The following is a 17,728-nucleotide window of genomic DNA, read 5'->3' as shown; positions in this document are numbered from 1 at the left end:
ATCTAATCAATTTACATTATAATAATAAAAGTGTGTGTATTTTAAATTCGACGTATAAGCAAGTTAGATTAATTAAAGCCGAAATATACTGTTTATTTTCTTTGACATAAAAGTAAAAAATAAAAAAAAAAAAATAAACGTCATACCTAAAAGCTCAGTTTATGCTAGTGTACGTGGGTTATTTTAATCGTTTGGATCAAATCCAACCAACTACGACACAGGGTCCGAAAGGGACAGCCATCACACACGACTTTTCTCCTTTAATACTACAGCTATTATAAAATATACAATTACAATGTCTTTGAACTCGCCAAAAACAGCATAATACGAACAAAAAAGAAAAGAGGTCATGGATGTTGTTGAAGAGCAAAAAGCTGGCCTCTTATCAAAACCAAGCTCAATAAAAGAAGCAAGTTGGGGGAGAGAGGAGATCTTAGGAGAGGCAAAGAAACAGCTCAAATTGGCCGGCCCTCTTGTCAGTGTGAATCTATTGACATTCTTGGTGCAATTAATTTCAGTGATGTTTGTGGGTCATCTTGGAGAGCTTCCTTTGGCCGGAGCTTCCATGGCCACTTCGTTTGCTTCCGTTACCGGTTTCAGTTTGCTTGTAAGTTTATTCATCTTATCATTATACGAATTTCAATTATATTTCTTCTGTTAGGTCATTGAGAGAAGTTTAACTTTAATTATATCTTAGATTTGATCCCTTTCTTCATCTTAAGTATGGATGTAGGAAATTTATATTTGAATTATTAAGTACTATTTCTACATTTTATTTCAGCAAATCAATATAAAATTCTATCACGTTCTCTCAGAAATTAGAATATTATAAATAGAGGAAGATACTTATTGAATCGTGTGATATATTAGGTCAACGTAAAAATGTATGGTATTATTCTTCTTCAGTAATGCGAGAGAAAAGCCCTTAAAAATGTTATATATTGCACCCCTTAGATAACTCTCACACCTTTGAAATACTATAACCAGAAGTAAAAGAAAAAGATTTCACATATACCTCATCGTTATAATACGGTGCTTATAATCCTTTAATCAACTGGACACTCAATATTTTATTAGTTTACTGTATGAAAATATATACCCATTAGAAAAACTATATCCAAATTTTAATTAAGTAACATTTTTTTATGTACAAAATTATTGATATAGCGATTGTTTGACTGTTACTTAGAAACGTTCTTATTACCGTTCAACAATAGCAACAAAAATAATAAATTATTGATATTAGAGTTCGGAATAATTACCAAAAAAAAAAAAAAAAAGTTTCAAAGAAAGTGATTTATTGATAAATAATAAACTAAGTTTTGTATTAGTTAAAAAATAATAAACTAAGTGAATGGTTGTGAATTTATGATAGAGGACGGGGTCATTATGCTACACGTGAAGTACGTTATTTGATAATACATTAAAGAAAAATAAAAAAAATAAATAAAAAAAGAAGAAGAAGAAGTATATTTGATGTTTTCTTGAATGAAAATTTTTCGTAATCAGTTTTTTTTTTTTTTTTTTTTTTAATGTATTCAAACTCAACTCCTTATTTGCATCCCCTTATTTGAGAGGTAGATGTACTCACCTCCTTATGTAAGACAGTAAGAAGTGGATATACTCATAGTTAAACTAGTTCCTCTAGTTTTATTAATATTGTATGATAAACACCTAAATAATATTATCAACAAATACTAGCGGAACAGCAAAAATTTTCTTTTGATAGTTTTACCCTCTTGATTTTGTTTTTCAAATTGGTCCCATAATTCTTGACCCTGTCACTATCAAAAGAACAAATGTGCTGTATTATTGCAATCTCATTCATGCATTATTGCTTTATTACCACCAAACATTTTATCACGAACGATGTACCCTATAACTTTTTTTTTTTTTTTTTTGAAGATTCGAATTATTAAAGTTTGGTATCCCTTAAAGTTTTGAAATATCACACCAGGGGCTGAATTCCATTCAAAATATTGATGCCATTTTGGCACTCAAAACTACTTATTCTGAATATCATATCTCTAAACGTACTGTATATGATATTCGAATTATTAAAGTATACAATATCACATCACATATGCTAAGTTCTATTCAAAATAATGATGGTATTTTTATCACTCAACTTTTTATCGCTAACTTTTTATCATAAATAATACCCTCAAGCTTCTTATACACGATTTTTTTTTAGGACGATTCAAATTGCTAAACTGTATCCAACGAATTATCAAGGCCGGCTTGACCCAAGCAGTTGGTTTAGGCCATATGAAACCTAAATCATATAGAGAATTGCATCAACTACCACATTTGATAAGTTTTTTTTCTCATTTTTCACCAAAAGTTTAATTTGACCAAAAATACTACTAATCCACGTGTACAAAATAAAACTTTACCCTCAACAATTAATGTCAACAATTTATGTCAATTATTGACATAAATGTCGATTGTTGACATCTGTATCAACAAACAGAGAACCCAAAACTCATAGATGTCAATTGTTGACATCTATGTCAACAATAGATGTCAATTGTTGACATCATGTTGAGGGTAAAATTGTATTTGTACGAGTGGCTTACTAATAATTTTTTTTTTGTCAAATTAGGCTTTTGGTAGGATATTGGAATTTTTTTTATCAAACGGTGGTAGTTAAGGCAATTTTTCAATCATATAAGAAGAAAAATGGACGGATCTATTATCATTGATAACTCATTTTCTATAAATCATTTTGGCAATTTTATTAGTGGCCCCAATATATAAATACATTTTTGCCTTTAACTTCATATTTTCTATGGGCAAGTCTGCAACCTCTCTCTCTCTCTCTCTCATTCGCAAAACCCTATCTCTATTACTATTTCAGTAGCCGCAACAAGAAAAAAAAGTGAGATAGTCATGTCGATTCGGGATCCAATCTCTCTCTCTCTCTCTCTCTGAGATTGTCGTAGGCTTGATTTTCACGACATCCAATTCGGCAATTTTCATACGAGCGTTCGTGGCTGGAGATGAGGAGCGACCGATCATCAACGTCCTCGTCGGAGAAGAAATCATCATTTAGGGTTCCGATGCGAGTGAGGTGGAGAATTGATTCCAAGAACTTCGGGGACGATTCGCTAAACCCTAGATCTATAGCGACGAGACTCGACTCCAAGAACTTCGGGAACGATAAGTTAAACCCTAGTTTGATCGCCTCGATCTCACTCATGGACTTTCGCTAAACCCTGGTAATAGGAGAGACGGAACTCTTCCGATTTGGTCCTTACTGCTTTTCTCTGCGCTTTCGAGGCTAATCCGCAGGACTAATAATTGTGCAGTGTTATGTCTTATCTAAGGTTCAATTACCTCATTTGTCTACATTTCTCATAAGGACATAAATTTTTTAAGAATCTTGAAGGAAACATATTTGAATTAACAAGGATCATTTTGGGCTTTTAAAACCTCTCAGCAAGTCTGTTTTCTTGGCTCTTAATGAATTTTTATTGTTGCTAGAGGATCGACATAGTGTGGTTACTCAAGATATATCTTGTATAATAATTTGATGATCAATGAATAATCGTATTTAATTTTTTTTTTCTTTTTTTCTTATAAATCTCGCAGCTGCTTTTTTTTTATAGAGTGACGAGTTTATTTTATCAACGTTGATCCTCTAATAAATTATGAATATTGTACGTAATTTCACATATTTTCTTCTCATGAAAAATATCTTATATTTTGTTCAATGTGTGCGGAGTTTAAAAATTTACACTATTAAGTACCAAAATTGGTGGTGAGATATTCGGCTTCCTAACCAGTTGGATAATATGGATTAGGTCTCAGAGTTTGTGTTAATATTGTAATAGGAATATCAAGAAAATATCAATCTAAATTTCGGCAATGATTTTTTGTTATTTTTTGGGATTTTATAACAACGAATCGTATTATTTATTTATATGTTTGTCAACAAATTATGTCATTTGTTGACATATTTGTCAACAAATTGTGTCGTTTGTTTACATGTATGTCAATATATCATCAAACAAGTCTAGATTTACTAACATATATGTCAACAAATCATGTCAATTGTTGACATACATGTCAACAAATTATGTCATTTGTTGCTATATATATATATATATATATATATATATATGTAGACTCATGTGTGTATTTATTTGTGAATATTACTTTCTAGAGAAAAACTCAAGTGAATATGGACATGAAAATTATATATATATATATATATATATATATATATATATATATATATATATATATATATCTCAACAGATTATGTTATTTGTTTGCATGTAAACAAATTATGTCATTTTTTTACATATATAAGCATAATTTAGACAATCTTAAATAGACAAGAGCACCTACCTCAATCTATGACGAGAACTAGGACGATGGTGGCGCAATCACTGGAATAGACTTGCGAGCTTTTCTTTTGATGGCAGAGGGAAACTATGTAATGGGTTGAGAGAGTACCAATCCATAGGGTTTCTCTTTATATAGACTCGTCGTTACGCTTTTCAGGAAAATTACCTTTATTTTAATTAACCAATAGGATTTTTTATTATATATTGAGCCAACTAATTGGTATTACATTAGGGCCACACATACATGAACTTTATAAGATAAAGTCTAACATTCTCCCACTTGACCCATGTATCATTAGATACCATATGGCTTAATAATAAACGTAATTTTGCATAGTATAAGATAAAAAACTAATAAGGATCATAGTGATTTTACGTCAATTTGTTATCATAGTCCCTTTCATGTATCAAAATAGCAGCTTCATACTTGACATGACTCATACTAAGGTATTAATAACGGTCTGACAATAATTTCTTTGTCAGAGACAAACAGATCTTGTTCACATAATGCATTCATGTATATAGTAATCATAAGAAACAATATTAATTAATTCATAACATAAACAAAATAAACGAGCTCAAAGTGTCAATCACATAAAACATAAATTGCATTAAGGATGACTTCCAAGGATCCCTAGTCTTTCTACATGATCAGTAAAATCCTTAGGGAGCAATCATCTCGTTAATGAATTTGCAGCCATAAGCTTTGTGATAAAGTTCTCGATTGACACCCGTTGTTTCTGAACTTCTTTTTTAACGGCAAAATATTTCAATTTCATATACGTAGTTTCGAATACTTGTCGTTCTTATAAAAGAAGGATGTTGTAGAATTATCACAATATATTTTCAGCGGCTTTGCGATAGTGTCAACAACTCGAAGTCCTGAAATAAAGTTCTGCAACAATAAACCATGAAAGTAGCCTCAAAGTACGCTACGCATACAGCTTCCATAGTGAATGCAGCAATGACAGTCTGCTTTGCAGTTTTCCATGAAATCACTCATTCGGCTAAAAGGAACAAATAGCCGAAAGTGGATATTCTTGAATCCATGCATCCGGAAAAATCTAAAGCTGAATATTCAATCACCTCAAGGTTGTCAGATCTCTTATAAGTGAGCATATGATCTTTTGTTCCTTGCAGATACATCAGCACTTTCTTTGCAGCTTTTCAATGATCTATTTCTAAATTACTTTGATACATCCCCATCATTCTAACGGAAAAACTAAAAATAAAAAAATAAAAAAATCTTAGTGGAGTAAACTTCTTCCCGTTTTAACGCTTCCAAAAAAAATATATAGAATAATTCAAAAACTAACTTCAAAGGTAAATTATCCCCCTAAATAAAACAAAATATTCCTTTTAGTATAGCCTTGCTATTTTTTTCATTTTTTTTCTTTTTAGAAGATAAAAACCGTACTATCTCTTGATGATGTAAAATTGTAAATGTAACAGAGAGGACTATGTAGCGCATTGGAAACATTCTGTGGGCAATCATACGGAGGTAAGCAATACCACCTTCTTGGCGTCCACGCACAAAGAGCAATGCTGGTCCTTCTATTCGTTAGTGTTCCACTTGCGATCATTTGGGCCAACACAGGCCCAATCTTAGTGCTATTACGCCAAGACCCAGAAATCTCCGCCGAGGCTGGCCAGTACGCTCGGCTCATGATCCCAGGCATCTTCGCCTTTTCCATCATCCAATGCGCCACTAAGTTCTTACAAGCCCAGAACGACGTTGTCCCGATGATGGTGGCCGCGGGAATCACAACATCGATCCACGTGGCGATCTGCTGGGCGTTTGTGTTCGGGTTTGGGTTCGGGAGTCGCGGTGCTGCGCTGGCAAATGTGACGTCGTATTGGATCAATGCTTTGTTGCTTGTAGTTTATATCAAAGCCTCGCCCAATTGTAAGGCCACATGGACTGGGTTCTCCAAGGAGGCGTTTCGGGGTATACATGACTTTCTCAAGCTCTCGATTCCTTCTGCAGTAATGTTAACGTAAGTAATTACTACTTTAAGTAACGATTTTAGTAGCATTTTTTAAGGCATTGTAGTTTAATAACCAACAAAAATATTCGTATTTTGAAAATAGTCAACGTTTGCAAATTTTTAGAAAAATAGCCAAACAGTTTAGGTGATATAAATGATAGCTAATAAAAATTACTTTTTTGAACTTAAGTTTTTAAATTCGTCAATTTCTCTCTCCGGATTTTAAATTCGTCACTTTTTCTCTCCTACTTTCTTTTATACATTTTTTCATAAAAATTTCAAAAATTCATATCTATCTCATACGAACTCGAAATTGAGTGATTCCAAATCCTACGTATTCATGGCGTCAAGATCTTCAAAAATAGATCCATTGTAGAGGTATACAAAAATTGGTTAAACCGATAACCGAACCGATCCAAAACCGAAATTCAATGCCACATCATCACACCAAAAGTTCGGTTCGGTTAACCGAAACCGAATTTAAGAACTGGTTTGGTTATCGGCTTTGAATATATAAAAATTCGATTATCGGTTATTTAACCGATTTTTTTTATATAAAACGGATAACCAGTTTTGAAACCGAATAAACATTTTTAAAATCGGATAACCGATTTTAAAGGGTTAATCGATTTGAACCGGATAACCGATTTGGATAATTGTAAGATCTTTAAATTTGGTCATCCAATTCTGAAATCGGTAAACCGATTTTTTCGGTTAACCGGTTTTAGAACTGGTTAACCAGTTTTAAAACGGTTATAAAACTGGTTATCGGTTTTACAGAACTGGTTAACCGAACCGAATTTCGGGTTTGGACCAATTTGGTTCGGTTATTGGTCAAAATTTTTAAAAATCGAAAATTCGGTTTATGTTTTCAAATTGGTCCAAAACCGAACCAAACCGAACTGATTTCACCCCTAATCCATTGTGTTTGATGAAAATTCATATTTAATGCGTCATGTTTATGTGTGTTAATAATACTTTAATTTCCAAAAAAATTCAGTTATTTACATATCTAAGGCAGTAGCGTGATTTTTCTACATCTACGGAATTAAAAATTATTTTTCATCCGACACAATGGGTCTATTTAGAATCACTCAATTTCGAGTTCATATTAGATAGATATTGATTTTTGAAGTTTTTATGAAAAAAAAAATGTTTGAAAAAAAGTAAGAGAGAGAAAGTGACGGATTCAAAATAGAGAGAGAGAAAGAGAGAGAGAGAGAGAGAGAGAGAGAGAGAGAGAGAGAGAGAGAGAGAGAGAGAGTGAGTGATGAATTTAGGAGAAAAAAAACCGTTAAATTGATTTAAGGATATATTTGGAATTTAACCCATTACTCTAACTGCTATCTCATACATTTGACTATTTTTCCATAATTTTCCAAACGTTGACTAAATTTCAAACGTTAAGATTAAGATGACTTATTTAATTACAATTTTTTTTTAAGTAATGTTCTTCCTAATCAAACATAAACTTACGGATATTAATAGTATATTAAAGGAGGTCACGTCATTTTCGTTCATTAGTCAAAATTTATTTTAAGATCCAAGAAGTGGAAGTTCCCTAATTATTGATTTTTTGCCCAAAAATTATATATTCATTGTACCCCTGATTTTAGCTGTTTATTTTAGTACCTTTTAATATATATATATATATATTTTTTTTTTTTTTTGTGTATCTGTACTTAAATTAGAAACATAGATCAAGATTTAATTTGTTTTTTTATTTAGCATTTCAATTGAAAACTATGCTTATTTCTTTTAGAGTTATCTAAAAATCCACTTCAAGTTACTTTTGGATCTCTCTTCATCTGTATTTAAAGTTTAATTTTGGGCTTAGTCCATGTACTGAACTGTAGTCCAAAGTCTCCAAACCAATAGCATCAATCATAACTAATGTTTGTATTATGGGTGTTCATGTAAACCGTCAAACCAAACATAAAGAAGTTTGAGTTGTATTGTAACCAACTCTTTTTTAAACCGCCTCATTAAAACATAAAGAAGTTTGAGTTGTATTGTAACCAACTCAAACCACAAGTGTTTTGGGTTGGTTTGGATTTTCTATATTCGTGAGATTGGCTTGAACCGACAACCCGATGACGTTAATATTTTAATTTTTTTAAGATCATAAATATTTTATAAGAAGTATTGTTAAAAAATATTTTATAAGAAGTATTGTTAAAAAATATTTTCTTTTTAATAATATTATAATTAAATTAAACAATAATCATTATATTTTATCAATTACAAATACATGAAGATTTTAATTATTAATTTTATTTTAATATGTAGCAATTCTTTTGGTAAGACATGGCGTATTAGATATAATATACATACATAATCCGGAAAAACAAACTCAAACCAATTTGATTATTTTTTTGTTCGGTTTGATTTTGTTATACCTTTCAATCAGATTGGTTTGGGTTCTCAAACTAAAAAACTTATTGCATCGGCTAGGGCTAATACATCATAAAAACTTGATTAATCTAACCCGATTACACCCTTAGTTTATATAGTTAGCTCTAGCTCAAATGTATCATTTTGCCACACATAATTATTAAGAGGAATTATTTTATGTACAAGAGTTAATAATAGACCTAATCATATTTTATAGTCAGCTGTAGCTCAAATGTATCATTTGTTTGGTAATAGTTTGGAAATCTGGTCATTCGAGCTGATGGTCCTCTTGTCCGGTTTTCTTCCGAATCCAAAACTCGAAACATTGGTTATGTCAATCAGGTTCGATTATGTAAATTTCCTGTTATGAAAATACCGGCAATCCTTAAAATGGAAGCAAACTATTACTAACGAATTCCATAATGATTTCAGCCTCAACACATGCGCAGCAGTTTACATGATACCCACAGGTCTCGGCAGCGTAATTAGGTAAGCCTTGTGTGAGCTTAATTTAATTTATAGCGAAATAAATTTGCTTTATTTGTAACTGATGTCCCCTGAATTTGTCGGATATTTGTACTTTAGTTCTTAATTTGTTTTCTAATTCGCTTGCTTGAACTTTTAATTTTGAGTTTTTATAGCCCCTTTAATCACTAGTACAATTAATAGCATCAGGTGCGACAAAAGTCGCACTTGAAAGCACCAATGTCGCACCTGAAAGTATCATCAAGTGCGACTTTAGATGCGACAAAGTCGCATCTGAAAGTGCGCACCTGATGATTTTAGGTGCGACTTGTCGCACCTGAAAGTCATCACTATCAGGTGCGACATTTTAGGTGCGACTAGTCGCACCAAACGTCGCACCTAAATATCCTCCAAAATAACATACTAAAGCGTGAATTATAGTATCAGATGCGACTAGTCGCATCTGATAGTAATTCCCTGCCTAATATTTTGGCGGGTGTTAGTACAATCAGATGCGACTAGTCGCATCTGATACTCTTCCCGCGAAGGTATCAGATGCGACTAGTCGCATCTGATTGTCTGTAGTTTTTTTTTTTTAAATGTTGATTCTGATAGAATCAGCCTATTAAATATATAAAAATTATAATTTAAAAAATTATTTAATAATTAATTAAATAATTTTTTTGTTAAATTAAATAAATAATTTGAATAATATTAATTAGAATAATTATATAAATAATTTAATAGAAATTCTAATATTAAATTCATAAAATTTGATAATTTACGTTCAATAAATTAAAAAAATTACAATCTATTCTTTTTGTTTCCCTTTTCATTCGAAGTCTGCCAATTCTGGAATGCACGGCCTCCTCTTCCGCCAGATCTTGCTCGTGCGCCTTGGCGGCCTGGTGCGCTGCCGCTCGAACGATGTCGCTGAAATTCTACCGAACCTGGCGTCTGATCAGCATTTGGCATTGAAGCGGATGGCGGCGTCTGAACATTCGGCATTGAAGCTGATGGCGGCGTCGTCCCAGGGTGCATCATCGCGAGGGATGTCTGCATGGGAGACGGATGTTGTTGTGTGAAGGCAAAGAACTGTCGCTGAAACGCCTCCATCTGAGCTTGTTGTGCGGCCAACGTTGATTGTAGCTCGCTAACCACTGGATCTGGAATGCGACTCGATGAAGAACCTGAGGACGAGCTGTCGTCCTGAGCCTGAGCTAGGAGATACGAGGATCTCGGGATCGAGGGACCTATCCTGACATACCAATCTCGACGTTGCCCGAGAACAGTATCCATCGTGTACTGCTCCGCCTGGTCTATGTCAAACGTTTGGCCTGACTCCGCTGCTTGTCGCTGCATATCCTCGACTTGAGTCATAATTCGCGCCTTCAAACATATGTTAAAAAAATTATTAAAATTATTGAAACTTAATTATTAAGTAATTAACACAAGTAACTTACAAATGCTTGTTGCGCCCAAGCTGTCGTCCAATTGCCTTGATCATCTTGATGTTTTTTCTCCCACATGTTTAACGCCGAGGCCAAAGTCCCATCTTCCCTACTCTGCAGTTCTTATGAAATTATGAGTAATGTATTTATTGCAAAAAAAAATATTACAAAATTAGAATAAACTTACGTTCAAATGTCGATGAGCCAAAAAAGAAATCGACCCTTGTGTGGACTTCGTTTTCTTGTTCTTTGAATTGTCTCTGTTGCGAGTAGACTTTTCTGCACATATTAAATTGCGTTGTAATTCGATTTCATAGAAGATAACATAATTTTTTTGAATTATACATTACCTTCCAATCGTCAGTTGCGAACTCCTCTATCACCTTCTCCCAATCGTCTTTTTGATATCCTTTTGGGATTTCTTTCTTGGCGACATTCATTTGCCCACAACATTTTCCTAAGAAAGTCCCTGATAATCTAGACTTTTGGTTGCGCCTCATTCGCTTTGCATCGCGAATGATAGTCTGGTCAATCTGATGACGATAGCAATCCGCCGGAAGCAGCTCCTCGGTCTCATCATCCTTGTACACGAAAGTGTACTCGGAATGAAGTGCGCTCAGAATATTGCCCAACATCTGGGGCGTCACTTCATTCCAATCACGAAGTGTGACCGGGATATGGACTTTCACCAAAGCGCCGACGCGGTTGTTGAATACTCCTACTTTTTTTTATTGTTTTTCTTACGTCCTGGTAGAAAGTTTGGTTGATTGGGTCATACCTAACAACTTTCGCACCGGGTACCCCAAGCGCTGCTTTTGCCGAAGTAGAGCCGGTTGTTGGTCCCCTTGTTTTCTTAGGACCTTGGGAACCCGGTGTCTCTAGCGGAGACTCATCTCCACCTGTTCCTGAACGGTGTAGCGGAGACTCATCTCCACCTGCATCTGACATCCTGTAAGATGTGAACAATATTAGTAAATAAATATTAGTTTTCTGTTTAAAAAAAACGTGGACGGCACCATGGATTTTATTATTAACAAACCTCACATATGGCGGAGGAAAACCGTGGTTACATTATATAGTAAATAAACATACAAAAAAAATATTACTCATTCATCATCATCTATGCCTATAATGTTAATATCATCTTCTATATCGACATCAACATCTTCTCTCTCAAAAACAACCCGTCTCTCATTTTCATCATCGTCTTCTTCATCATCGTCAACGACAGTCACTAACTCGTCTCTTATTATGATGAGTCAACTTCTCGGGTTTACTGCGTTTCTCGTGGCGATCCTTGTAGTGATCGGTGCTTTTTTCTCAATCGGTGACGCATACGCAAGAATCGACGACGGTCGTAGTAGACGATCCTGTTTCTGACTTTCAAAGACGGCGTGTCAAGGTTGCACGTCGGGCAAGCGAGATACCCTTGGCCACTCCATCCCGATAAATAGGATCAAGCTGGAAAATCGTTAATCGTCCAAAACGCAATCGAAACACTTCATCGTTGGCGCCATCTCGAACGCGGAATCCGGTCTCCCACAGTTCTTTCAGCTCTTCGACAATTGGCTGCAAGAACATGTCCATGTCCTTTCCTGGTGAGTGAGGCCCCGGGATCAAAAGCGTCAGCATCAAGTACTCTTTCTTCATGCATAACCAAGGCGGCAAGTTGTACGCAGTTAGTACCACAGGCCACATGCTGTACGATAAACTCATTTCTCCGAACGGATTGAATCCATCCGCAGCTAGTCCAAGCCGCACGTATCGAGGCTCTGCAGCAAAGCCTGGGTATCTCTCGTCCAGGTTTTTTCACGTCGTACCATCCGCAGGATGTCGTAGAACACCAACTTCCCTGACGCGATCTCTTTTGTGCCACTGCATCAGAAGCGACGTGTGTCGAGACGCGTACAACCGCTTCAATCAATCTTTCAGGGGAAAATATCGCAAAATCTTTTGCGGTATCATTTTCCCAGTTGGCTTCCATCCGCTCTCGTTGCATACTGGGCACACGTCGACTTCCGCGAGATCTTTTCGAAATATGACACAATCGTTAATACACGCATCGATCATCTCGTATCCCATGCCAAAACGCTTCAGCTTCGCCTTTGCCTCGTAATGCTTCTCCGGAATTCGATTACCAGCTGGATGAGACTTCTTCAAGAGCTGCAAGAGTTCTGTAAACGACTTGTTCGTCCAATGGTTCGTGACTTTGAGGTGCATCAACGAAACCAAGAACGACAAAGAAGAAAACTTTTTGCATCCAGGGTACAATTCTGCTTCCAACTCGGCGAAGAGGTCTTCCACTTGCTCCTCTGCACGCACCTCACCCTGGGTCGGCTCCGTAGCATCGTCGAAATCCTCGTGATCCCTGATATCCTCCACATCACCGTGCAATCCTCATATTCCTCTCTGATCTGTTCCTCCGATGGAATCTTCTTCATGAGGAAGGACGACACGCTCAAGCTCGCCGTGATGATACCATTTTGTGTAGTCTGGGGTAAACCCCTTGTTCAGCAAATGATTCCTGACAACCCCGATGTCGTGCCATCTCACGTTGTTGCAAGGTTTGCAAGGACACCGATATTTTCCATTTTCGTTAGGGAATCTTCTTGCAGCGCGAATAAACTCGTTAACACCGGTTTTGTACTGCAATGTCACACGATTATTCTCCGTGATCCAATCTCTACTTGGATTGGACATTTCGCTAAATGAGAGCGAGAAATGAAAGTTTGGAAGAGTTATTGATAAAGGACGACGGAGAACAAAATGAAAGAGAGATTATGAATTCTATGTTATTTTGAGCTCGGATTGAATAAGTTGGGAGTTTTTAAACTAATTAATTCGAAACTCTACCGAAATTTCGACAGAGTTTCCCCTATTATACTGACAAACTAAAAACCTGCAAAAATTATTTAAAAACATACACAAACCATCCAGAACTATCCTATAAATTAGCTCAGCCCTAAACCGAACCTCCGTGGTTCGATCACAACATTTATAAATGAAAAATCGAAATAAACAAAATATCACAAACTATTAAAACATGTCACAAACTATCAAAGCATGTCACAAAACTATTTTTCTTATTTAAATTACAATTTCATTACATGTTAAATCAACTACACAAACTTATCACAAATTAATTAACTAATTATAAACTAAGCAACATAAATGTAATTATTAAACTAATTACAATTTCTAGGTAATAATTTACTTACAATTAATCTAAATTAATTAAAAGCAAAAAATTTAAAAATGTCACAAACTATATATCAAAACATGTCAAAAACAAATTAAAACATAATTTTAACCTAATATAAACAAATCACATTATTAAACATGTGAAATTATCATATTAATACTAACTAATTTACAATCAATTTAAACTTTTAACCTAAACTAATAGAATTATTAAACTTAACCAAATTACTAATTAAACATGTTAAATTAATTATCAAATTAATACTAATTAAGTTACACATTAAATTAAACTAATCCAATTAAAATTACTTAACACAATATATAATACTATAATTAGTAACACATATAAACTAAACATATATGCAATATACAAACACACACACACACACACACACACATATATATATATATACATATATTATTACACATATATTCATATATGAATTAGTAATATATATATATATATATATATATGTATATATACTTAATCAGGAAAAAAAATAAAAACACTAACCTTGCGTCGGAGATTCAGCAGAGACGGTGAGGTCCGGTGGCTGAGGCGCTGTCGGAGATGGAGCAGGGATAGCGGAGATGGTGAGGTCCGGTGGCGGAGCTGAACAAAACAGAGCAAAATTGCCGTGAGAGAAAGAGAGAGCCAGAGATAGAGTGAGAGAGAGAGATAGAGAGATAACCTGGTGACCGGAGCAGGGACGGTGGCAGTGGTGCCTGGCGAGGTCCGGTGGCCGGATGAGGCGTAGGTTCGGTGGCCGGGTACGAGGCAGAGGACCAGAGACGCACGGGTACGTGGCTGTGAGGTGGGTACGGGTACGTGGCTGTGAGAGAGAGCGAGGCAGAGAGGGAGTGAGAGAGAGAAATACCGAGTGAGAGAGAGAGGCAGTGGTGACTCGGAGGAAGCGGGGCCGGGGCTGAGCGCACGGCGAGACGGCGGAGACGGTGGCGGAGCTCCGGCTGATGAAACATAGAAAATTAGTGAGAGAAAGAGAGAGCCAGAGATAGAGTGAGAGAGAGAGAAAGAGAGAGAGAGAGAGAGAGAGAGAGAGAGAGAGATAGATAACCTGAGGATGTCGATCGGAGCGGGAGCTTGTGGTGGTCCGGTGGCCGGCTGAGGCAGCGGAACCTGAGACGGGCGCTTGTGGTGGTCGGCGAAGTGTTCTTAGGCGAAGGAATAGTCGGAGAAGAGAGGGACGGAGGAATAGTCGGCTAATGAGGACGGAGAAGAGAAGTTCGCAGAGAGGGAGAGAGAAAAACGAGTTTACAAAAAAAAAACAAGTTTCAGCGGCTACGAAGAAGAAGAGTCGACCTGGGTTTTTAAACAAAACCCTAATAATCAGGTGCGACATAATCGCACCTGATAATTCTTCAGGTGCGACTAGTCGCATCTGATAATTCTTCAGGTGCGACTAGTCGCACCGGATTATAATTAAAAAAAAATAAAAATTTCATTCGCCACGTCAGATTAATGAAATAAAAGAGGGGGATTTGAGGCCCGCCTAAAATTTAAAACTATCTGATGCGACACAGTCGCACCTGAAAGTTTCATCATAATTTCAGGTGCGACTAGTCGCATCGGATTGTCAAAATCAAGACAATTTGAGCGAATTTTTTCGGCTTCTGATTGACTATCAGATGCGACTAGTCGCATCTAAAAGTTATTTAGATGCGACTAGTCGCATCTGATAGTCTTGCACATCAGAAAATCAATTTTGTAGTAGTGAATAAAAAAAAATTGGTTGATATTCTCAACGAAAAATCGCATCTTTCAAGCTATAGTAATTATTTTTAATGTATATCAGTAATACAACTAGCTCTTTTTATATGAGAATTTTACTAGTATTTCTTTTACAGAAATGTTTAATGAAATAATTATTGATTAATCATTAAGGACTATGCAATTTTCATTGAAAACTGAAATTTTTAGCGGGACTTTGTAGGATAATACTTGGGATTGTTTTTCGATTCGCAGTGTTAGGGTTTCGAACGAATTGGGTGCTCGGAGACCAGAATCGGCTCGATTGGCGATATTGATTTCAATGACCATGGTTCTCATAGAGACTTTTTTTGTTGCCACAGCCATGGTCCTCGGACGCAACGTTTGGGGTTACAGTTACAGCAATGAAAGAATCGTTGTGAAATATGTGGGACAATTGTTGATTCTTCTTGCCATTCTTTATGTCCTTGATGGAATTCAAGCTGTGCTTTCAGGTGTGGTAAGAGGCTCAGGGCTCCAAAAGATTGGTGCAGTTCTTATTGTGGCAGCTTATTATATTGTGGGCTTACCAATTGCTATAATCCTAGCCTTCGTTTACCATATGGGTGGAAAGGTACACATTTTTTAGGTTTAATATTTATGTATCTCTCTTCTGACTAAATATTTTCACCATTGTTTCTGTATATGTCGGCTTTAAAATTGAGTCCAATTTTTAGGGGCTTTGGATGGGAATAATAGCGGCGTTGCTCGTTCAGTCACTCCTTCTATCAATCCTAACGATTTACACTGACTGGGAAAAAGAGGTAGAAAGTAAACCAATGATAATATTTCTAATTCTTTTTTACTGTTTCAACTTCATTAATTATTTGATAATGATGTCATGTTATGTTTCTTTTTGTAGGTGGAAAAAGCCTCTGAGAGATTACATTAACAGATGTAGTTTTGATCTTGAAATTTTTCCTAGAAGGACATAATTGACATAAAGTCTGTGTACGTAACAAGTAACAACCATCTACTTTTTTAGTAACCTACTTTAGTGATGAAAATAGAGAACAATAAAGTGATTTTCTAAACGTTTTATTCTGCTGTTTTCAATCTGCAATCTGCACAAACACAAAAAATAATAAATAAATAAATAAATTAAAAAAATATATTTAAATAAGTAACTCATTAACTTGTACAAATTATTAGTTCTCATCCTTTTTAAGTGAGGGATTCCTAACATTTTTTAGTTCTGTTTTTTTATATAATTATTTTATATATTATTTTTTTGTATTTTTAAATTTAAGATTAACTAAAATAGCAAAATACCATTTCATTCATTTACTAAAACAAAAAAGATGCACAACATGATAAGAAAATGAGTCATAAGTACAAACGTATACATGCTAGTCATAACTACAAAATAAGTCTGAGTCTGAGATCGATTGAGAAAAACCTTATGCCCGCCTAAGCCATTTTCTTCATTAGAAGCTACTATTTGGATGATCCCTTTGGTTTGAGGCTGATGACGATATAGTCGTCTTGGGCCGTGATTGTGCCTCTAGTGCATATTGCGATCCGGAAGCGAAGTTTATTGAAGGCAACTGAATGTTTACTTCAAGATTTATCGTGTGAAAGGCGTTGAAGAGATGCCTCACCGCGTTCTACAACTCGATGATCTTGACTTTCTAATCCTGTGATGATGATGATCCACCTGTTAGGAATTCTTGCCCACAAGAAGATGCTTATGTACATTCACGTTGAAATTATTAATAAAATAAAGTTTTTACATTTATAATTTATTCGAATCGAAAGCGTTGTTTCTTATACATTAAGATTTATCAAACATTCATCAACCCATAGTCTCCGTATCAAACTGAGTCACATGCTCGGCATCTGAGCTTGGGCGGTGAACTAAAACTGGTCGATAATTGATTCATGCTTGGGTAGCTGAATCTGAAATCATATATGTGAAACACAAGTGAAGGTTGATCACTCAGTTGGAGCATTCTACACTTGTGGTAAGTGTACGACCTGGACAGGTCTTGGTTGTAGATGTGTCGTTTAAGGACCGTTACGACACACTAACCGAGGTCGCTAATGATGGTCACAGACTTGATCTAAATCCTGAAGTGATTATGGACACTGGATCATGTTACCGCG

At 35.4% G+C, this 17,728-nt stretch overlaps 1 protein-coding gene across 1 annotated transcript; it reads left to right on the top strand.

The window, feature by feature from the left end:
* Nucleotides 1-222: 222 nt before the first annotated feature.
* Nucleotides 223-16,692, top strand: LOC149394973 (protein DETOXIFICATION 16-like). The gene is made up of 7 exons (XM_089615065.1): nt 223-607; nt 5,808-6,352; nt 8,993-9,079; nt 9,170-9,226; nt 15,839-16,196; nt 16,300-16,386; nt 16,485-16,692. The coding sequence occupies exons 1-7, from the start codon at nt 350-352 to the stop codon at nt 16,512-16,514; spliced, it is 1,422 nt and encodes a 473-aa protein (XP_089471191.1). The 5' UTR covers nt 223-349; the 3' UTR covers nt 16,515-16,692.
* Nucleotides 16,693-17,728: the final 1,036 nt, after the last annotated feature.

This window comes from Urtica dioica, chromosome 5 (assembly GCF_054948205.1).
Source record: "Urtica dioica subsp. dioica isolate 48M chromosome 5, U.dioica_male_clone48M_v1_H2, whole genome shotgun sequence".
Taxonomy (NCBI): Eukaryota; Viridiplantae; Streptophyta; class Magnoliopsida; order Rosales; family Urticaceae; genus Urtica; species Urtica dioica.
Note: the sequence above shows the minus strand (reverse complement) of the source record. Positions and strands in the feature narration are given on the sequence as shown.